The sequence below is a fragment of the Protopterus annectens genome, chromosome 8.part0 (genome assembly GCF_019279795.1).
Source record: "Protopterus annectens isolate FY-2018-M chromosome 8.part0, PAN1.0, whole genome shotgun sequence".
NCBI lineage: Eukaryota > Metazoa > Chordata > Ceratodontiformes > Protopteridae > Protopterus > Protopterus annectens.
In genome coordinates this window covers 278,591,823-278,616,212 of record NC_056741.1, presented here as the reverse complement: position 1 = coordinate 278,616,212, position 24,390 = coordinate 278,591,823, and the positions used below count along the sequence as shown (strand labels likewise).

The 24,390-nt window shown below is 38.0% G+C and overlaps 1 protein-coding gene across 2 annotated transcripts in view; it reads left to right on the top strand.

The window, feature by feature from the left end:
* The window catches only part of TTC24 (tetratricopeptide repeat domain 24), a 268,837-nt gene that overhangs the window by 161,504 nt on the left and 82,943 nt on the right, over positions 1–24,390 (top strand). For both annotated transcript variants that reach the window (XM_044079776.1, XM_044079777.1), the window contains 3 exons: positions 5,233–5,352; positions 5,445–5,548; positions 12,707–12,861. In XM_044079776.1, coding sequence (XP_043935711.1) covers positions 5,233–5,352; positions 5,445–5,548; positions 12,707–12,861 — 379 coding nt within the window. The remainder of the gene's footprint in view (positions 1–5,232; positions 5,353–5,444; positions 5,549–12,706; positions 12,862–24,390) is intronic.

Genomic DNA, 24,390 nt, shown 5'->3' with positions numbered 1-24,390 from the left:
GACACTCTGTGCCTAGTATATGTACTATATGTATATAGCAACTTTATCAATTGTTGACATATGTATATAATAATTCTGTCAATTTTTATTAACTTGCTTTTTTAAAATTGTTTTAATGCCTTTAACTATGTATATCTTTTAGTAGAGGAGCTTTTCTCTCTGGGCTTCCACTGAAAATGGACTCCTGGCCCACTGGACTTTCCTGGTCAACAAATGTCAATAAATAAATTAAATAAATAAATACATTCCCTCTGTTTTCACCTAAATTCTCACCTCACTGTTCTGAGGGTTGCAGTTATGATTCTCGGACTTTCTGTTGGCACCTTTATCAAATTATAGGAATTAAACCATGTTTAGTGCTTATTTTAAAACTAGACCCAGTTTAATGTTCTTGTTAATTGGAATGGTAATGGGATATGTAATTGATTATGCAACAGTTTTAAGATATTCTAGGAGTAAGTCATCTGTAACACTAGATTCTGAGTTTCTGAAGTAGGACATAAAACTAGTTTGAAAGTTAGAGAGATGGTATTCCTGGAAAGAGATACATCATGATAAGACAGGAAACTAGTGATAGAACCTTTAGGTACAATATTTTCAATTTACTCTGCTAAATGAACAACTATTTCAGGTGACAAGAAATCAGCAAACGTGTCATACTAAACCTTTTTACCAGCCTTAAGTGGGTGGATAACACCATAGTAATATTGCTTGGGTTAGTTAATGATAATATGAATGGTTAAATCCAGAATGGATCAGAAACAATACATCTTAACAGTTATTATTTTCAAACTGTATCAACTTCTTTGATTACTAGTGTGAAAACTCCCATGTTCCAGTCTGACCTAAGTCACTCATCAGTTACTCGTCAGTTTACTACCTGTTCTGTCTTGCTCTTCCCAGTTATTTGCATCTGAAGCTCCAGGCAGACCCTTTCCTTATGCCAACTTGATCACTACCATTAGAAATGAGTTCTGGTATATTCTGTGATGTTTGTCCATCTGAGGGCATCATGGGACAAGTTGGCTTTTACAGCAGAATTCTTTCTTTGACTCCAATATGATTTTCACCGTTTCCTCCCATCCCATCACTGTAGCTGTCAGAAACAAACATCAAAGCTGTCTGATCATAAATTGCCAGCTGTTGTTTTTATATAGCAGTAGAACAGAAGCATAATATTTTGGGGTTTGCCTTCAAGTGACTGAAGCACTCTCCTTCAACTCACTGGTTTACAAAATATGAATATCGAAAACCAGTGAGTCAAAACCCAAAAACACTCACAAAAAAATCCTACATTATAATTCCCAACTCAACAGTCACATCACAGTGGAGAAAAGGAGATTAATCCTTGAAAACACTGTTCTGGCTCATACAGTACAACACACTGCTATGAAATTCACCATGATATTTTCTTGAAAGGCAGCATCTACTGAAGCACTCTAGGCTAACCATCGTGTCATCTATTCATTATTTGAGTGTGTGTGTGTGTGTGTGTGTGTGTGTGTGTGTGTGTGTGTGTGTGTGTGTGTGTGTGTGTGTGTGTGTGTGTGTGTGTGTGTGTGTGTGTGTGTGTGTGTGTGTGTGTGTGTGTGTGTGTGTTTTCATTTATTTATTTGACATTTGTTGACTGGGATAATCCGAATGAGCAACTGCCCTTTTTCAGCGGAGGCCTGAGGAGCCGAGCGCCACATAACAAAATTTAACATCAAATTAAGATACAAAAAATACAAAAGTTCAAAACACAAAATATAAGTAATTAAAAAGAATGATTTAACAAATATAAAGATATCCAAGTTAAGAAGTAAATCTGCAGTGGGTGCTACCGATAGAGGAAAGAAAAAAATTAACAATAATTTATAGAATAATACAAACAAGTATAGATACAATTGAACTAAGACCAGGTAAATTGCTGAGACCTGGTAGTTTGAAATTTAGGATAGTTGTTAGTAGGCTGCTGAGCAGTTTAGTGTCAATTTGAATTACAAACCAGAGGTGTTATAATTCTAATATTTGAGAACCAGGTAATAAACACGGGCACATATGGCAGGTGACAAGTACAGAGTAGAGTTAGGTTATGGAGAGAAGTTGAAATAGTGAGATGAAATAAAAAGAGAGTAGCTTAAAGGATAAATAGGTGTTAGTGGGAGAAACAAGGTAGATATAGGGAGATATGGTATAAAATAACTGGGAGGAGTGGGAGGGGAAGGGAAGGAGTTCAGGTAGGATGATTACAGAGATAGATCCAAGAATTAGAAAGGTGTTTCTTCAGAGCTTTCTTGAACTCATGGACTGGAGTGATGTTTCTAAGGGTCATATGAAGCTTATTCCATGAAAGAGCAGGGAGATAACTGTACAGTGCCTGACCTAAGGTATGTTTATGTTTATGTATCTTTAGGAGATATTGGTCAGACCTTCGAAGAAGTCAAGGGGGAGTGTAAGAGGAGATGAGTGATGGGATATTAAGGCAGGATGATGGCTTGGTAAGGAGGGAGTGGTTCATGAGAAGTTGAGAAAGCAAGAAATGGTGCAGAAGCTCTAGCCAGTTAAGTGTCCTGAGGGCAAGGCAGTGGTGAGTTTTAGGAGGAAGATTATCAGCAAATCTAGCAACCTTATTATAGATGGTTTCAAGTTTAGAGAGTAGTGAGAGGACCGTAGGTTACTAAGGATTTGACAGCTGTAGAAGAAGTTAGGAAGAAGGTAAGCTTGAGCAAGTGAGATTCTGGAGTCAGATGTTAGGAAACGTCTGTTTCTGTAGCGAAGACCGAGTTTTTGGTGGGTTTTCTTTCTATTTGGAAGTACATGAAGGTCAAATTTAAGTTGATCATCAATGATCACCCCGAGGAGCTTAGTGTGGGTATCAGGTTTAATGATTGTGTTATTGAAGGAAGAGATGGAAAATGAGAATTTCAGGTGAGAAAGGGATTTGGAGAGGAAGAGTAGAAGTTTAGTCTTTTTAGGACTGAGTAAGAGTTGGTTGTTGATAAACCATGTTTCAGTGAGGTTGAAATAGCTTTATGTAGTGGATAGTAGGTGAGAGAGGTTATCAGCAGAAGAGATTATAGTCGAGTCATCTGCATATTAATGAGATATAACTGTGGACAGGAAGTATAAAGTTGGTTAGTAAAGATATTAAAGAGAAGGGAACCAATAATTGATCCTTGTGGTACTCCTATTTTAATGGGGAGAAAGGGAGAGAGAGAAGAGAGCCATCTGACAGATTGTTGTCTGTTAGTGAGGTAACTGTTGAACCAGGAGATAGTAGCTGAATATAGGTTAAGTTGAGAAAGTTTGGATAGGAGGATAGGGTGAGAGACAGTGTCAAATGCTTTGGAGAGGTCGAGAAAGAGACAGGGTGCAAGTTTGTTATTGTCTCTGGCATAACAGATGGAGTTAATGTAGGAGATGAGAGCAGTTGTGGTGGTGGGGGCGAAACCTGTGTTGGGTTGGGGTGAACAGGTTTTCTTGGGTAAGATATGCCATAAGTTATTCATGAATGCAGTGTTCTAGAATTTTAGAGAGGGGTGAAAGTATGGTAATAGGGCGATAATTGGAGAATTCAACAGAGTTTCCACCTTTGTGGATAGGTATTGTATAGAATTTTTTTTCCAGACAGCAGGAACTATGGATTCTCTAATATACTGATTTATGAGAATTGAGACAGGATATATTATGGCGTTAGCACCCACCTTGAGAAAAGAAGATGGCAGGTTGTCTGCAGATGGAGAACATGGTTTAAGGTTTAGGAGAATATTTTTGATCTAGCTAGTGGGAGTAGGATTTAGTGAAAACAGAGGTTGTTGTAGTGAGGGAGTGGTGAGAGGTGAGGGGTTAGGTTGGTGTGAGGACTGCGTGAGTTTGCTAATGGTGTCGATGAAGTAAGAGTTGAAAATGGTTGCAGTTTCTTGAGGGGTATTGTTGGATACAGATGTGTGGTAGAAGTTCTTTTTGTCTGTATAAATATGTTTGTTAGCCAGGTTACGGGGTTCTAGATATTTTTGATAGAGTGGGAATTAGTTCTACATCAAAGTTTCCAGGCAGAATCTCTTATGGATTAGAGTAGAGCAGTTTGGGTGAGCCAGAGAGAGCAACAAGATTTAACTATTATGGTTCTAAGAGGATCAAGAGAGTTTAGGATGTTGAGAAAGATGGAGTTAAATTTTAGGGCAGCATCATCTAGAGGTATGTTTGAGGGGATTGTGTGTGGGCGCGCGCGCACGTGTGTGTGTGTGTGTGTGTGTGTGTGTGTGTGTGTGTGTGTGTGTGTGTGTGTGTGTGTGTGTGTGTGTGTGTTTGTGTGTGTGTTTGTGTAAATATATATATATATATATATATATTATAGATTCATTAATGAGCTCCTGGACAATACCATCTCATATAATTACACTTCAATAAAACCAAAATGCATAAACATTTTATTGAATGATGATATCCTAGAAGTATTCTGTATATTGAAAGACATATAAACTAATACAAAAACACTTCACATGAAAAAAAAGAATACTAAAATTGTATGAAGGCATAGTTTTGTGGTATATTATGTTCCTTCCTGTACTCCTCCCAGTCGATTAACTCCGCATTTTTCTAACTAAATATCCTAACTGCAGATTCCTAGTAGCTCAGAGTAAAGGCAACAGTTGTTTCATCTGCATAACCAAAGATTCACTTTTCTGTGAGTTAGTGCAATTTTGCTTCAGGTTTGTTTGGAAGAAGCCTCAAAATAGGAAGTGCAGGGGCAATGTGTTTTTATGGAAAATGTTTTTATATTTGTTTATTAATGTCTCTTTCAATATTTTGAAATTTTCTATCATTTGAGCATTCAACAATGCAGTGTTTTTTGTCAGGAAGCTGCCATGGCCACCTATTGTTTTTCATGCCACTACTACAGGCACTAGCTATAACAGACACATCAATGTTAAAACCATATTGTTCATAACAGCTTGTAGACTAGCATTGTCATTTGCAGCTAATCAGCAGATTTGAATGTAATGAAACCCACTTATAAATTTTGTGAGACTGCTAGGAAACAATTAGTTTATAGCCTGTTTTTTTTCTGTTCACAGAGTTTATTAGCTGCATAATATTTGGCATGTGGGAATGGTTTATTTCTCCTTTGGCATCAGCTGCTGTCTGCTTCTAGGAAGAGATTTCTTGATTATACATTCTGAAGTACTCCTCACGTTTACTGATGTTGAACCATTTTGTTTTCTGTTCTTGCTGCTTTTTACTCCTCAGGACGACACAGGAGCAGCTCAGGAGCGAATTGTGAACAAACTCACCGATGCTATCCAGTACAAGCTCTCCATGAACAGTCGATTTCACCATGGAGGAGGGATTCCCCCAGCTATGCCTCTTGTATGTAACAAATCTTGAAACATGTTTGAGTTTCTTATAAAATACGATGTTAGTTTCAGCTATAGTCCTCAATTAAGGACATTGTTTTACAGAAAAATCTGCCTGGAGGGTTTCAGTCTTTGAGTCGAAATTCTCACCTTGCCCCAGGAAAGCGTGGCTATGAGAATAACCACCACTCTTTGCTACGTGATGACTTGTAAGTATGAAAAAAATCATAGTGTGAATGGTTGAATGTGTTGAAATGGAAATGATACATACTATGGCACTGTAATTCTGAAAAAGGCATCTAGTTCTTTTACAACTAACAGGCAATTATATTAACTGTTACATGAAATAAGTGTTTACAAAGATATTAAAATGTAGAAACTTTAGAATGATAGTGTCTATACATTAAAAATGGCAATTTTTAGAACAGTCACACCTATTCCATGTAAAATATCAGTAAATGCAGAGAGACAAAACAAGGATCTTACATATTCTAAAACAGTTACTATAGAACTGACAAAACTGTCCAGGGTTTTTCTTTTCACAGGATCATAGAAAATAAAAGGCAACTGAGTCATGTGACCATTTACAACTTGTTGGCGCCCACCCTTAGACCACACCCCCTCTCTCAAGGGGACCTAGGCTGGTTAAGGCCAAGGTGAATTTGTGAGTACCCATCCCTTATCCTTTACATTATTTAGTATGCATTGAGTGCAGATCAGTTCCATAGATGAGGGAGGCACTGCATGATAATCTATGTCTCCAGCATGTCTTATTTAACTGTTGGTGATGATCTAGATGCCTGGTCATTACCAACATGGGAAATCCATGCTCCACACCTATGGTCATCCCCTCATTGGTCAGGTCTGACCATAAGCTAATAACCCTTAACATCCACATCCCACTCCCAACCCCCAGTAAGGAAACCTCCATAAAAAAATTCTCCAGGGCCAACTTCATGCTACTCAAGTCAGAAGTGACAACCTTCATGACACCCATGCAGATGGGAACTGAAAGTTCGACTGCTGAATTCTACCAGGATGCAAAAAACTCCCTTACCAGCCTCAGTAAGAAGCTGAGATCCCTCATAAAATTCTCCAAAGCTAGTTATGAAAATAAAATTGCCAAAGATTCCAAAGACAACCACAAGGCATTCTATAACTATGTCAAGAATCTAAATGGCAATGCTCAGATCTGCTCTGAGCTACAACAGATTGGCATTAAATATACTGATCCCTAGGATATTGCCAGTATCCTGGCAGATCAATTCAGTGCCTTCACCCCCCTCACCCCCTAAATGGCCTATCTCAATACCGGAAGATTTCCAAATTCCGGTAATAATGGCCACACAGGTAAAAAACGCACTCTCCAAAGCTAAGAATACATGGGACCAGATGACACCCCTGGCTGTGTATTACATGAACTACAAAATGAACTGGCACCTCACCTAAGTGTCATGTTTAATCATAGCCTCACCTCAGGCTTTGTGCCCACTGAGTGGCACACAGCTACAGTTATCCCACTCCACAAGGGGGGATCCACCTTGGATCCTGGGAACTACCACCCCAAGAGTCTGATGAGCCTGATCTGCAAGGCCTTGGAATGTATTATCATGGAACTTATAAACAAAGACATTAGCAACCTTCAAACATTGGACCCCACCCAGTTTGGGTTCATGAAGGGACTAGCTTGTCTCCTGAACCTGATTGACTTCTTCGAATCAGTCTCCAGAGCTGTGGACGAGGGTAAGGAGGTCCACACAGCCTATATGGACCTCGCCAAGGCCTTTGACACCATCCCCCACTCTGGAATCATAGATAGACTTACTAAGCTGGGCATTAATCCCTACATCACTCGATGGGTTGCCAACTGGCTTACTGACAGAACCCACACTGTAAAAGTAGCCGACTCCAAATCCAGCTCCAGACAAGTGACAAGTAGAGTACCTCAGGGTTCAGTCCTGGGACTGCTCTTGTTTGGTATCTACTTCTCTGAAGTACAGGCCAACACTAAGGGACTCTGGCTAACAAAGTTCACAGATGACTGCAAACTGGAAGCCATTATTGAATCCCCAAATGATGTGGATACTCTACAGAAGGGCCTTACAGAAACAGATGCTTGGTGCCAGAGCCATGGGCTCAAGCTCAATGCCAAGAAATGTATAGTTATCCCCTTTGGGAAAAAAACATGTGCCTGTGAATTACCACATAGGTGGCAGTACACAAAACACCAAAAGTGTGATAAGAGACTTGGGGACACAGGTGGACAGTGGTCTCACCTTCAATAACCACATCACCACAACAGTCAGGAAATCCTTCTATGTGGCACACCTCATCACTAAGGGCTTTTCATCCAGAAAAAAGTAGGTCATTATCCCACTGCACTCATCCCTCATTAGACCCATTATAGAATATAATGCCCTGTTTGGTATGTACCTCTCAAGACATCTGCAATAACTGGAAAGGCCGCAGAAATACCTCACTAAAAGAATCACAGGCCTAAAGCAGATGTCCTACGCTGACCCCCTTAAAAAACTCCAGCTATACTCTGTCGCATATCGTCTACTCAGAGGCGATCTCTGCTTAACATACAAGGCCATGTCAAACCCAGAGCTGTTGGACATGCTACATTTAAATCCCAATCCCTCAGAGCCACATGCTCCAGGGATCTAAACCTTGTCATCACAATAAACAAAACATGCTGGAGGAATAGATTCCTGACCCAGAGACTTCCCAGACTTTGGAATAGACTGCCCATACATGTCAAGCAGAGCGCCTCTTTGACCCTCTTCAAAAGGAACCTTGACTATTGGATGGGAGAAAGGAAATTCACCCCGGGATTACGTCAGTCAACCTGCTAGACAGAAGTCCAGGAAAGTAAATAGAGTGAGAAGAAATAGCCAGGGAATTGTTATGGCTAGACATGTATAGGCCCTAGGGCCGATAGCCTAGTACCAACCTATGACCCTATGAACCTATGATTCTGATATTATTAGGGCAATTTGATTTGTGGTGATACAAAAGACCTGAGATTACTGGGTTTCTAATGGCATGGAAGGCAAGGCAAGGCATAGATCTCCCCTGAGGAGTCTATAACATAGAGAATAAAGGGACAGTGTTACCAGCTTTTCCTGGTAGGTTAGGATTTTTTTGGCCAATGATCATCTTAATTAGGAATCACAGAGGACTTTCTATTGTACATCCCAAAGGGGGTATTGTGTTCAATAGTTGCCCTAATCAATGCTGAGTATAAGGGAAAATGGCCTCTTTGGATCTGGATGTTATTCTCTTAACTTCCTCACTACTGTCACCACATTATGATAAAAAGAGAGGGTTCCAAGATCCCGAAGAACATTCTCATTTTGAAGAGGAGCATTGTTTATGTGGTATGCTGGGGGAGGGATTGTCTACCAAATGTGACAATACTGCAGTTTTCTGCATTTAATTTGAGCCTATTTCTCAGGCCAGGAATTTGCAAATGTTAGTTCTTGCTGAAGCATTTGAACATCAGAGGGAGATTTGACAACAAAACTGAGTTTGCAGTCATTAGCAAACTTCATTTGCTAGAGGTCTTTGTTCATGGTCTGAAGATCAGAAAGGTAAATACCATATGGGAGGGATCCCAACACTGAGACCTGTGTGTCACCACTAGCCACCCTCATACTCTCTGATGAAAAGTCTGCCTCTTGCACTATGTGTTGTTTGTCTTTTACACAGTTTGCTATCCATCTTGCCACATGGAGATCTGTCTTTAAGGCATTTAGCTTGTTAGTTATGCAAACATGGGGGATGGTGTCAAACGCCCTGGCCTGATTGAGGTTCACTGTGTGGACAGCATGGCTACTGCTAACAGCCTCAGTTACTTTCTCAAACTAGATAACCAAATTCATTAGTCTACTCCTGACAAAAGCTAGACTTGAGCGGGTATAGTCCAATATGATTTTTGATATCATAGTTTATCATGTCATTTATAATAGGTTCCATGGCTTTAAAATGAGACTTTTTAAAATTTAAAATGAGACTTCTCAGGCTGATGGGTTTATAGTTACCAAGGTTATAGAGATCCATTCTTTTGGAGAGACATAGCTACAGCTGTGCACCAGACCTCAGAGGCAGAGCCTTTGGATAAATTCATGTTAAATCGTTTATGGTATGGCTGTGCCAGAGCTTGTTTAGTATTGTTTATTAAACTGCCAAGTATATTATCAGGTCAATGGTGGAAGGGTTTTTCATCTTAGACAGTAACATCACTATATGTTTTTTAGTTATGATGGAGGATTTGAACAGCTGTCACTGGAACAAGGTTTGCACTGAATTTGTTTTCTAGTATGATGACAATGTCATTTGGGTCAGAAAGGGGGGGTTCCTTTTTGTATGAGTACAGAGCAATGTTGGGTGTTATTCTTTAGTTTCCTAACATAGCTAACAAAGGATTTGTAACTGTCCTTGGCTTCAGATGTTAGCCTATGTTCATAGGCTGCTTTAGCTGACCTAATAGTATTTTTCAAGCTCTTGGTAATATTTCAGATGTTTACATTGATACTCTTCTTGACATGCCTTTTTTTTATCTGCTTAATATTGTAGGGAGGTTTTATCGTAGTACTTATTTATACTTGTAGAGAACCAAGATGTTTTGCTTTTGAATTTCCCATTATATTTAGATCTGGTTGTGACTGCCAGTTCCATACAATTATTTAGACAGCTGTAGAATTCCTTGGTGAAATTATCTGCTGTGGCAACATTGGGGCTGATGCTGCCATAAGTGTTTTGATGGCTTGTCATAGAATTTGATGAGATTAGCACATTTGAAAGGCTTGAATTTCAAGATATTGGATGCAGTGGGTTTAGAGATTTTGAAAGTTAAAGTCACAATATTATTCTCCAACTTACTTGAGGGAGGGATTATCAGGGATTAGAGCATTGTGTAGGTATATTAGTAAGGACAAGGTCCAGAATATTTTGTCCTCTATTTGATCCAAGGAATTTTTGTTTATTAAATTTAAGAATGTTTGACATTTGAAATGGCAGAACCCACTAGAGCGAGTCCCGAAACATGGAGACTGAATGTCCAAAAGATCGAACTTAAATATATTAAGTCCGAGATGGCATTTCTCAGAATATTCCCTTCTCTTTAAGACATGGTGATCTTGGAGTTGGTATATATAAGTTTGGGGGGTGTGGGGATGCACGGGGAGCTTGTACCCCACCCCTTTGCAAAAAGAAGTTTTAAGATAAGTGTGATTTTCAAGACTTACTCTTCTCCAGGTTTTTGGTCTTTTTTTTTTTTGGCTTTTCAGCACTCAGCATTTCAAGTGCTGACATTTCAATAGGGAACAATTGGTATTCCAATTTATAGAGGGGTAGTTAAAATCCCCTAAAGTAATGGAGTTCTTGTTAACAGGGAACTGGTTGAGTAGTTTTAGAAACCCTACATGATATTTTGGAGACATAGAGGGAGTCCTGCAACAGGCTATGAGCTGATGATTTGTTTTGTTCAGTGTGGTTTGACATTCAGTCAGTCTCTGGGAATCTGTCTGGAGTTGATGTAGTCCATAACAAATATGGAAACAGCACCGTAGTCACCACTGAGCCTGTAGGAATAATAAGTATAAAACCCAGATGTGGAGGGAGTGCTTTTTATTTATTTAACATTTGTTAACCGGGAATGTCCGACTTAGAACAAAGCCAATTTTCAGTGGAGGCCTGGGGAAAAACCCTCCAGACGCATGTCTTTATAATGTGGGAGGAAACCGTAGCACCTGGAGGAAACCCATATGAATGCAGGGAGGACATGCAGACTCTGCACAAAAGGCACCCCAGCCGAGAATATGAATCGGAAAACCTCTTGCTGTGAGGTGACAACACAACCACTGCACCATCCATTTTTATTCATTTAAGCCAGGTTTCAGTAACTGTGCAAGTGTGGATGTGTTCTAAATTTAGGAGAGACTTAAAATCAATCAGTTTGTTTCTGAGATATTTGTCATGGATCAGAATCAGCTTAATATGATCCCATTTTGGTTTTAATATGTTGACCAAGTTGGGATGTCCAGCAGCTGGGTTCTGCCTAAATTATGCATTATGGTGGTAGCAAAGGCTTAAGCTGGTATACAGAATCCTTGAAATGGGAGCAGGCCATCATTTAGAAAGCATGCAGGATTGATGAGCATTTTCTCCCATGCGGACACTTACTGAATCCCCTGAAATGACACCAGCTATTTAGCCAGTTGTTAAACCTAATTATCATTTCTTTGTATCTTGGCATCATTCTTGGAGAAAGGAGGATTTCATTCAGGACCAGTGTCTTGCTTGCATTTGTGATGTGCATGCAGAGTTCAGGCATATCCCTTTGGATTTTGCATTCTATTTAATTCAGTCCCACATGGATGACTACTGTATTGTAGTTGGATTTTTTAGGTGAAAGAGTCTTAAGAACTCTTCTGATATCTGAGATTCTGGAACCAGAAAGATAGCTAACTGTCACCATCTTTTTTCAGAGTAGTGAGTGGAGAGCAGATATGCATAACTACAGAGTCACCAATCATTAAAACATTTTTTATTTTAGAGTTGTGTGGTGTAATTGATTGAGGTGACTACCTCGTTGATGCTGGTATGTCTCTACATGATTTGGTATTCAGTATTCACTTTGGCTTCATCTTCATGGGTCTAGGAGGATTAGGCAAGAATTTTTAAAGCCTCAACATAAGACATTTTAATGTGGCTTGTAGAACATGGTGGTAGTGATTGTTGATCACAGTCCATGTTTGTATGTGAGAATGACACCTCCATATTTATTAAATAGTTGCATCTCTCACAAACAGCATTGCCTGTTACACAGCATGACATTAGAAAGCACAGAGAGGTAATGCTGCTTGAATGCTATGTGTGAATGAACTGGATGGATCTGCACAGCAATACCCTGGGGGGAAGCAAGGCAGTAGAGGAGACATAACTGTTTGGACATACTGTGCATGCCTACAGAATGACATGGCAAGCTGATACACAGCCATATTTAGCCCTTAGAAGTGGTAAGCAGACACTGCAGGGTACTTTAAAGTGAAATCTTTGTGCTGCCTTGGGGCAGAAATGCTGCAAGGTCTCAGATGGAGACAGGCAAGACCCACAGCATAATGGACTAAGGCTTGTTTCTCTGCAGAAGCACTGAAATCAGCTCGCTGCTAAGCTGCTCTTATAAGTAAGCAAGTGACACTTTTTCATAAACATGACTACAGACCTGCCGTTACCCAAGATATGCATCACCATGGGTCTGCAAAGCTACTGTTTTAGTAGGAACTGATGTTATAATGTTCATTAACTTGACTACAAAATGTAACAGTTTTCCTTATATAATATAACAATTTTTCTAACAGGAAAGAAGAATGTCCATTGCAGCCAACAGAAAAATATGATACTCAAAGTCCTCTGCTGAAGAACAATGGACCTGGTCCTGATGGACACGATGTGGAAGAAAACCATATTTATAATCAAACAGGCCTAGAATTCAGAGCAAAAGATATAACACCAGGTGAATTTATGTACATTAGTTGTTGAAGTGAGATTGCTGTTGTATCTCTTGTTCATAGGTTAGTACTAGGCTAACTGCCCTTGTGAGCCATTTTAAGCCTAGCCAATTACCCCATGTGAGAATCAAACCCTGACCCTTGTGCTTGTAAGGTAAACACCTTAACCATTATGGCACCCTCCCACCTTGTTTACAAAAGATATTAACATTTTAGTAGAGCACAGAGATCAGCAGTATTAGTTATGAATCATAAAACAAGCCCCACCTGATAATAAATTCAGTATACCTGTGACAGCATGAGAAATTATATTAAATGTGAACATGTGGTGCACATACTTATCATTCCAGCGTGGGTGTGTGAGCACCATGGTGAGCCAAAGGATGGCATTTACACTTCCAGATGGGAAACTTGCAGGTAGATGTTTACTATCAGGTATGTATCCAACCTGCCAAAGAATGCTAGTACGTTGTTCCTAATTTGTTATGTTTTAGTGAAGGTGGTACCCCAACATTACCACAGGACCACCAGGTACCTCTCTCTCTCCTTTTATGATATATATTGATATAATGAAAATAATCATATTTTCAGTGTATCAGCATGAAAAATGTCAACAAAAAAAGGTTGACAGTGGCGTATTGACAAGCCAACGTGTTTGCTCCAAGAAATAATCCATGTTTTCACAATAGAACTTAGATCAAGTATAAGTTGTTTACTATTTTATTGTGTCATATTGTGTCAAGTGCCTTGTTAAAGTCTAAATAGACTGCACCCACAAACCATTTCTGATCTAATACCATGCTTAATCAGTCAGAATATGTTAGTTTTCTATTACTTGCGACTGGCATGACTTTCCTGCTTTGATTCTTTTGATACATTGAGTCCACTGCTACAGAGGCTTTCAAAAATGCAGAAATCTTTTCTTCTGCAGAGATTCCATTTTTTCTCAGCAGCTAAGAACAAATTGAGAAGTTGAGAGTTTTCAGCCTCTGGGTTGCTACCATTTTTTGTGGATTCTCATTGCCCTCTCCCAGTTTTCAAGAGCCTTACCTTCCTGCTGTACATTAGGAAGGCTAATTATTGTAATTACCAATGTTTCTCTCAACTGTTGAAGAATTCTGGGATTAATCCCATCATGCCCCTTTTGCTTGTGTACCCGTAAATTCTGAAGACTTTTCAGGAGTCTTTTTTTTCCTGTGAATGGAAAAGATGGAGCTTTCTTTATCCTGAACTCCTCTGCTAGATGGAGTAGATGAATGTCCTCATGTTTGGGTCTATATCACATAGTCGAAGTTCCATAACTCCGAACACCTAATGGTTGAAGCATTATGTTCGAAGTTACAGAACTTCGACTAGGTAAAAAAAAAATAAAAAATGAACACACAAAAAAATAAATTGTTGTAAGCAGGGGGGCAAGCTCCTCAGCACCCCCCACACCACCCGCTACTTAAATATACCAACTCCGAGATTGCACCACAGTGATGTGAATGGAAACCTCCGCTTATGAAGATTTCCATTCAAACACTCAAACTTTTACAAATTTGAACGTGTGGTCTCGACCATATGTGGTTCGAACTTGTGATAGGAACCCCCTCATATTCTGTTCTTTGAAAAGTGTCATGGAGAAACATTTATTTAGCAGCCCTACTTTTTACTCCTCTGTTCTCACCATCTCCCAAATATTTTATTTAGTTTTACTATAATATACTGCAAAAGAATGCCCAAGGAGAGCCTATTAAGTGAATACTGCAGTCATGTAGAGTCCCATGTTGTACTCCAATTCAGGCTCAGTTTTACAGATGTCTCAAGCGGTGCGGCATGGCAGAAGAGCACTTCTCAATATATTACATCACAGCCATTTCAAATGTATTTTTATACAGTCCAGTTTGGGGGGGGCTGGAAATTTATGGTTCAGCTGATGAAGTAGGCAAAAAATCCTGTAATACACAATGAACCCATGGATTGCAGTCCCAGGAGTTCACAAGCACAGGTATTGGAGTGCTTTCTTGATTCTTTGTGAACATCATAATTCTGGTAGAGATCCTAGCACTTCAGGTGCTTTGGATTTATAATTTGACATGACAGTGTCTTGTAAAACAGTTGTCTCACTTGTCACATCAGGTAAACATTCATAGTCATTGACTATCACTTGCTAAGATGGGCTGACCATCTCTATTTTTTATTGTCCAGAGCTAGTGTGGCACTCATGTCTTCAGCTGTGTCTTCTCTACATGAAACCTGTGACTGTTCCTTTAAGTCTGTATCATTCTGGGCCTATTGTTCTGACCTCATTCTGGGAATCTGCTTGGAACTTCCAGCTGTCATAGCTGAAAGGAACATTGAATCCAATTCAGTAAAGGACTAGTCCATGGTATGCATATCATACTAAAAGTTCTGCAAAGACTGCTTTCTTCTCACTCCATCACTGAGGTATGATGAAAGTTAAGCTTGGTTTTTGAACACTGTTTCAAAACAATTTATCAGGTGATTAACTAGTATTACAAGTGAGCATGATTTGATTTTTTTTTATTTATTTTCATTTCTTAACTGGGTAGGTGACATGATCTGAAGCCTGCATTAAGAATAACAACAATTTCACCTTCTGCATCCAGCACTGTATACAGTAACATTTTCATTCCCACCTTAAATGTTTAAAGATATATTTCTGCTATGCCATTCATTCTTGAATGCCCAGCTACACTACTGAGTGAATGATTCCATTCTGTTTTATGATGAAATTCTTCTGACATGAACTGAATAAGTCCAAAACCTCCTCCTGCACGAACGGCTGGTGCACGTCTTAAAAAACCAAACCAAAGTTAAAAAAGAAAAACCAGCACTAAACTCCTGGAATCAGGCAATCTTCATTTAATGTCCAAATTCAAGACAGCAACATAACATAACCGTACACCAACATGGTTGCACCGGTTTCAGTAAATCCTTCATCAGCAACCAAACATGATGTACAAAATAAAGATAAAAACTGATCCAAGATGGTGGGCATCTAACTGGTACCCTCTCCTTGTTGCTCCAGGACTTAACTTCAGTTATACTGCTTACTCTGGGAAATCACAGGCTCTCTACATTTCAATCGTTAATTTAAACTTTAACCGGCCTCTGTGAACTAATTTGGAGATCTTATAGTGATTCTGCTGGCTTTTAGTAAGTTAAACAAACAGCTGATGCGCGCATCTTACTAGCCACGCGGACATTAGAGGCCTGATCTACAGAACCACATATCGGGACAGCTAATAGAAGTACTACATTCTTGACTGAAACATTCAAAATGCCGAGAGAATCAGAGGGCATGGACACGCAAACCATAAAATCTAAAATATCTGCTATTATTACCTCTCCAGAAAAAGATCTGAAAAGACTGAGATCATCCAAAAATTCACCGGAGCTCTCCAAAGACCCGACCAGACAAAAACCTGACAACATGCAACCCATTGATGAGTTGAAAAATGCTCTCATACCCTTGCAGAATGCCATACAAGAATTATCGGCGAAGTTCACTACATTTGACACATCTCTACAAAAAATCGTTGACAGACTGGACTTGGTAGAAGAGAAATCTAAAGCGAACGAATTTGATATCCTTGCCATTAAGGAAGCTCTCCAAATGAAGGATAAAACCATTAGTACCATGCAAACCAAGATTGTCGATTTAGAGGCACGAAGTAGAAGAAATAACTTGGTGATTCGAGGCTTGAGTGAGAAGTATGAACCTAGTCAATTAATAGAGGTTTGTACACAAATTTTCACTAGTCTATGCAAGAAAACAGACCCTGCGCACAAATACCATATCGAAAGAGCGCACAGAGCTCTCCGGAGCCAACAGATATCTACGCAGCCGAGACCAATCTATATAAAAATGCTGAACTTCCAGGATGTCCAAGCTATCACATTAGCCTTCAAAAAAAATAAAAAGTTTGTCTGGAATAGCCAACCGTTAATAATCTCACAGGACTTACCTGTAGAGATTCGAGAGATGCGTCGCAAACTGGCTCCCTACTGTGCTGAACTTATACAAAGAAAAATCCAGTTCCAGATGAAGTTTCCCTCAACGCTGACCTTTATTCACTTGGGATCCAAACTATCAATGTCTTCCCCTGCTGAAGCTAAGAACATCTTTATTAAATGTTTCGGCGTGGCGCCCTCCACTTGAACATGTGCTGCTGCGTATTATCTTGCTCCTGATACACTTCTGAGACTTGCGCTCATGCTCTTCTACTATTCAGCTGGAATGTCACTCTTTGATATAATATGAAACCCAGTTTATCATATAATAAATAAGTCCTTTGCTAAAGCGTGTCCTAGCTAATCATAGGAACCTTGTTTTGGGCAGACAAAATACAGGAGGACTCCTATAAGGGAGGCGCTTAGTCTGCTTTAAATGTCACACACCTACAGGAAGAATCTTAGACATGCTCGTGCTACGAGAAACTTAACTGCCTCTAAATACTATACTGTACGACTGACGAACTAAAAGGGCAAATTAATCATACAACATAGTAATGAATGCTCTATGTTTCCATCTATACTACAATACTGTCGCTGTTATTTGTTTGCTTCACTTGATCAGCCCAAGAGATGATCATATTAAATATGATACAATGCTGTTATAAACAACTCGAACTCTAGATAGTGAGTTGATCACGATTACCATTTTAATCACTCACTTCCACCTTAGGACACCCTATGAATCCCTGCAGGATATATGTATTAAAGTTTGAACCTATTAAGTAACTTTTTAAAATTTTACAGAGATTTTTTTTTTTTTTTGTAAGTGTACCTGGCTCGTGGTTTTTACAGGGCATACACTTATGGGTTACCTACGGGCATTTCATATATATTTTATAACATAGTTCTACCTGTTATGTTGTTGCCCGGTGTCTTGCCAGATTGATCAGGCTCATGTTTTGTTTATACTTCCCTGGAAGCTATAAGGATTCTAAGAAGGGATATGATGTCCAAGCTTGGGCTTGTTAGGAATCTGTACAGATTGTGTAAATATTGAATATATTACTCACTTATTGACTTAACTATAATGTCACACGCATGCATTCTCTCAATTGCTATAGGGAGGTGGGTATGCACGGGTGTAGGATTGAGGGGTTTTAGTGCCATGTTTTTACTAATTGCTGCCTTAACTCTATGGTATTTTAGTGCTTATATTATCCTTCTACCTTTTTCATATCTTCTTCTACCACTTGATAAATTCTTATGTAAGTTTATACTTAGCATGTTCAGACGATCTATTAAAAAATAGTATGGCTAATAATTCCAATGTACTGACAGTGTCATCTTGGAATGTTAGGTGACTCAATAACTGTGATAAGAAAAAACTGGTAATGCATATTTTACTTAAATCCAATTGTAATGTTTGCTTTTTACAAGAGACACATCTATTAACTACAGATTGGATAAATGACATGAGGAAAACATGGATTAGTGACATTATTTCCTCTGGCTCGGTTAACAACTCGAAGGGAGTGGCTATTATTGTTAAAAAATCCTTCCAGATACAAGTTATATCAAAAGGGAGTGATCAAGAGGGGAGATGGTGTTACTTCACTTGCTGCATTCAGCCAATAAATGAACCGATATTATTTCTTAATATTTATGGGCCATGTTCTGGACAATCCGAATTCATTATTAAGATTTATAATCTCCTGCTTAAGTTCCCGAATCATGTCCTAATAATTGGAGGAGACTGGAATACTGTCATTAACCCACAGGTGGATCATAAAGGGAAAGATAACCATAGCAACATCATAACTTGTAAAGCCTTATCTGACATGATTGATGATTTTGGCTTGTGGGACCCAATTGCATCCAGTACTACTGCCTTAGAAGACGGACATAAACACTTTACTTATTTTTCTAAATGTCATCACTCATGGTCCCGGATTGACTATTTTTTGATCTCAGATTGCTTGAGAAATAAGAAAACTAAATTTTCGGTTGAGCCCCGTTTCCTATCAGACCACTCAAGAATAACCTTAGAAGTTAGATTAACTCAACCTAGTACCCCTACAACTCCTAACTGGTCTCTAAACTGTAATCTTTTAAATGATAAGTCTCTGGGTAATGATGTTAAAATGACTCTTAAAGATCTTTATGGTAATAAACAAGACAAACTCATTTCCTTTGATATTAGATGGGCTGCAACTAAAGCCGTGCTTCGAGGTATCTTCATTAAGAAAGCGAGTTTTCTTAAAAAGCTACGTACTAAAAAATTAGGAGACTTACAGGCTGAAATTGATCGCCTAGAGAAAAAGCTATTAGATGGATACTCTGAGGGCACAGAAAAAGAACTAACTACCAAACAAAAAGAACTATTTGAATACCACCAATCTAATCTGTCCCTTTGGGAATTCAAATATATAGCGAGATTCTCAGAATACATTCAAACTCCCTCCAAGGCTTTGGCGAGAATTATTCTGAACACACCCAGATCCCCGAGAATTTCTTGCATCCAATACGAAAATCAGGTCTATAGATCTGACGAGCATATCCTTCACCTTTTTCACCAAATATATTCAGATATCTATGCCAATTCCAACTTCATGACCTCAAAAGAGGAGATGGGAAATTTTCTGGATATGATTGAGTTTCCGAAAATTACTGAACTGCAAAAAGATCAACTCACAGCCCAGTTTAATATTAAAGAAATTATAGAGACTATTGATAAACTGAAAACAGGGAAAGCTCCGGGCCCGGATGGTTTTCCATCTGAATTCTATAAATCACATAAAGTCACTCTGGCCCCTATCTTATTAGACCTGTTTAAATCCATTGCTGCCAATGGTATTAAAGCTCCATATAGTAATCTGTCGAAAATTATTTTAATTCCTAAATCTACATTGGATGACACTAATCCTAATAACTACAGACCGATATCACTTATGAACGTAGATATTAAAATTCTGTCCTCCATTTTGGCAACTAGATTGAAAGGAGTACTAAACAATCTGATCTCCCCAGAACAAGCTGGATTTATGAGCAACAGACACACATGGGACAATACCCTAACATTAGAATCTATGATAAACTTATCTAAACAGAACCGAGACCCTATTTATGCCTTGATATTAGACGCAAGTAAAGCCTTCGACAGGGTTAATTGGGATTTCCTGTTCTTGACTCTTTTAAAATTCGGACTCCCTTCTGAATTCATTGATTTAATTAAGATTCTATATAATAGCTCATACACACACCTTTATATAAATAAAAAATTCTCAAAGCTGATTAAAATAGCCAATGGTACAAGACAAGGGTGCCCTCTATCTCCCCTATTGTTCAACCTATATATAGAAGTACTACTTCTGTTTATTACACAGAAAGCCTACTATGCTATCCCGAGAATATGTAATCTTAGTATTAAATTTGCTGCCTTTGCGGATGACCTTAACTTGTATTTCATGTATCCCTCTAACAATGCAACAAAATTAATAAACTCCATAGATACCTTTGCAGCGATTTCTGACTATAAAATTAATGCCAACAAATCCCATATCTTCCAAATTAATCCTGAAGCCCACAAACCACATCTTTTTCCAGTCTTGCCTTTCCGTACCTGTCACTCTTTCAACTACCTGGGAGTCACATATGAAGATTCGTATTCCTCTATTATGCAAGCTAACCTAGTGAAAATTTGGAACACTATCACACAAGATATGAAACGTTGGCAATTGTTGAAACTTTCTACACTTTCAAAAATCGCCATCGTCAAAATGAATGTACTTCCAAAGATTCTCTATCAATATAATTCCTCCTTATCCCCGGTCACAATTACTTTTATCAAGAAAATCCAGAAAGAGATTGGAAAATTCATTTGGTACCCAAAATCAGTCAGGATGTCTTACTACAAACTCACAGCTCCCAAACTGAAAGGAGGTATGGCGTTGCCAAACTTTATCTTATACTATAGAATTATTCGAGCCAATAGAATTCTCAATATTGCCAACTATGCCACTGAATCCATGCCATGGACCCCTATCTGGACTAAGATATGGTACAAATATGCCATTAATAAAAACATCAATCCCAAATCTTTGCCTTTCCTCATGAGAGTTTCAATCAGGAAAATGAAAATACATAGAGTTCTCAAAGACCTAATTGAGAATTTTCAGGAACTTTTTAATTCGGTGGGCTTATCTAATGCCCTAATGTTATTTCAGCCTATCCATCTTAATCCTAACATTACAATGGGAGGCCAAATGTTGAACCTAAACAAATTTCCCCTGATCAAAAACTGCACGATATGGGATATACACAAATTTAAACATCTCTCCTTAAATGAGCTTAGAGGAATCCTATCGCTGTCTAAGGCTTATACCATTATCCTGAGGCAAATAAGAGACCTTATTTCATCCCTTTCTATGAATCAATACAAATCAGAATCTGAGATCAATATAGTCATACAGTTGCTTCTAAATTTAAATATCAAGAAACACATGCTTTCCATAACGTATAAAGCATTCTCCTCATACCTTTATGGAGATGAAGTTACCTTTGCCGAATATTGGAACAGACAAGGATCTAATATATCCTTGCAACAGAAGAAAGAATCGATAATTCTCACGCTTAAATACTCCCCCTTTAAGAAATTTACTTATACCCAATTCATGATTATAAATAATCTATACCTTACCCCAACTCACTTAAATAAATTCAATGCCTCTATCCCCACCTCGTGCCCTTGTTGTTCTCACCCTTATGCAGACATTATGCATATACTATGGTACTGCAAGTATGCTCATAATCTATGGTGTTCCCTCAAGGTTAGGCTGGATAAAATGGGTTACCACAAGTCAACGTTATCTTGGGAAATGGCTTTACTCCATATTACCAAGATCAATATGCCACCCCTTAGACGTAAAAGCCTGATTATCATATGCCTTTTGATTAAATTCTATATTACTAAACACTGGATAGACCGTTCCAAACTAACTTGGGAGGGTTTTAAAAAGATGGCAGTTACATACATAACTTCTCAAAAATTAATAATTGTCAGCCCTCGTAAAAAATTGGAATTTAAGCACTTATGGAACTTCATTTTTTCACTATTAGATATGATTTAACCGAGCCATACCAACATAACTATAATTCTTATAACAGCTTATACTCTTCCTTTCCCTTTGTAATTTATAGACAAGCAGCTTTATGATGCATCTCTGAACATTCTGAATTTAATGGCACTGTGTATATAGTTGTTTCTATCTACTTCAAATATCAACTTGATTTGCTAACTTCTTTTATATGTAGCGTCGTATTTACACACTACTTATGTATTCATATATCTTATCAACTTCTGGATGTTTTGGTTTTGTTTATTGATTTATATTAAAATACAATAAAGACTGTTTGAAAAAAAAAAAAAATAAAGACAAAAACTAACTTCCTGTCTTGCAACTTATATAAACTTCATATAGGAAGCATGGAGCGCCCTCTAGTGTATCAATAAAATAGTGCACTAGTTCAAAAATACATGAAATGTGTTACAAATGAACCCAGTTGTCCCAATTATATAAATGAGTATATAAACCCAAATACAGCAACAAAAATATAACAACAACTATATGAATTGGATGCCTCAAAAATGATCATTCAAGCCAGGGGAAAATAGAGCCCCTAGTTTGATGATCCACATTTTCTCTTTATAGGTGAGCTTATCATGTAGAACATGGGATTGTACATGTCTGTCCCTGATGTGATCAATGACCATAAAACAAAAATTGCCCTGGGTTCATTTGTAACACATTTCATGTATCTTTGAACTAGTGCACTATTTTATTGATCAACAACCTTCATGACAGTCCCATGGTTGCAGTGATGCTTAGCGTGGCATTTTTTCTCCATCTGAGAGTGTACATTCTTTTACAAATGTTCATCTTTGTCAATCAAACTTAGCCAGGGTTTCCATTCTCATAATTCCAGGCTAACTTTTTAAAACTTTGAAGAAGCATTTAGATTCAGCAAAATGTTGGCTTTGGCACCACACAATGTGTCTAGTTCCTCTTGAAATAATTCATCATGCATTTGAAACATTTCTTCTCATGACTCTTATTTGACATACTTTGACTCACTTATTTACTTTGTTTTCAGATTAAAACAAGCTTTTGCAGCCATTTATTTGTACAATGAGCTGACCCTTCTTTCACCACAACCAATGACAACTGTTCCTTTTGCTTTTCTATAAAGCACTGTAACATACTCTGACTGGCTACTGATAAATTGACGCCAGAATATGGTTTAAATTTAAACGCAGTAGCTTGTTATGATTTCTTTAGAAAACATAGACTGAAATAACTTCTTTAAATTAAAAGACATTGTCACTCCTGTATCAATCTCTATAACAGTTTTTTATCATCCACCCAAAATGTAGATATAAATTGTTTTCTCTTATCATTTGATTGTGGAACTATTGGTAATTTCCCTTCTCCTTTGGGTGCAAACATTGTGTCCTTTTCATAAATTTTTGTCTTTAGCTTGGCACTGTAGATTATTATATTATGGGTTTGCCCCAACTTCCCACACATCTGGTATTTTGGTTCTTTCAAATAACAGTCATGTGGTTTATGTTTTTTTTTATTTTTTTATTTTTATTACAATGGAAACAAAACTTTTTACCTCTTAGTTTACTGTGTAACTCTGTGTACGGCGCCAACATATACCTCATGTTTCCTCAACTGCTACTTATCTACCTTGGTCATTTCTCTGAAGGCAGTTTCAAATGCTTTTGAAAATGTTAAATTTGGTTTGGATAACAGCTTTTATTTTGGTACACTTTGATGTAGTGTACTGAGATGAAACAAAGGAAAGTCCATATATTTTCTTTGGGCATGCTTTATTTGATCACTGCAGTCTTAGGTAGTCATATTTTATACTGTAGCTCAGGCTCACTTTTATAGATCCTCAAGCTGTAAGACAACAGGGCAGCTATTGTCCCTCTCTCCCTCTCTCTTTGTCTTTCTGATCTTCCTCTTGTTTTTATAAAATGTTTCTTCACCCTTTGGGGCTGAATTATCCCTTTCTCAGTTTGGGTCTATGATTTTGTTACTGACTTTCCTGTTGCTTTTTGATTTAGTTCGTTTTATTTTCTTCTGTGATTCATTGTACTTCCTAAATATTGTTTTCCTTAAACTTTGATATAACTATTCTTTTTCACTTGATTTTTATTTGTATATTAATTTCATATCGAAACTTGATGTTTCTGTTATTTCCAGTTTCAGTTTGTTTTATTTTCTTTCCTCATTATTCTGTGATTCATTGTATTTCCTAAATGCTAATTGTTTTCTTTAAACTTTGATATAAATATTGCTTTTCACTTGTTTTGTGTATTTATTTCATATAAAAGCTTGTTGTTTCCTTTATTTCCAGGTTCAGCGTGTATCATTTTTTCTGCCACATTACCTTGATGTCTGTTTGCTATTTTTGTTTTGTAGAAGTCTACTTAGCTGAAGCTCAGAACCTTTGATAATTATTTGATTCCAAATGGCTGTACATTTCAGCATCTGAAATTGTTA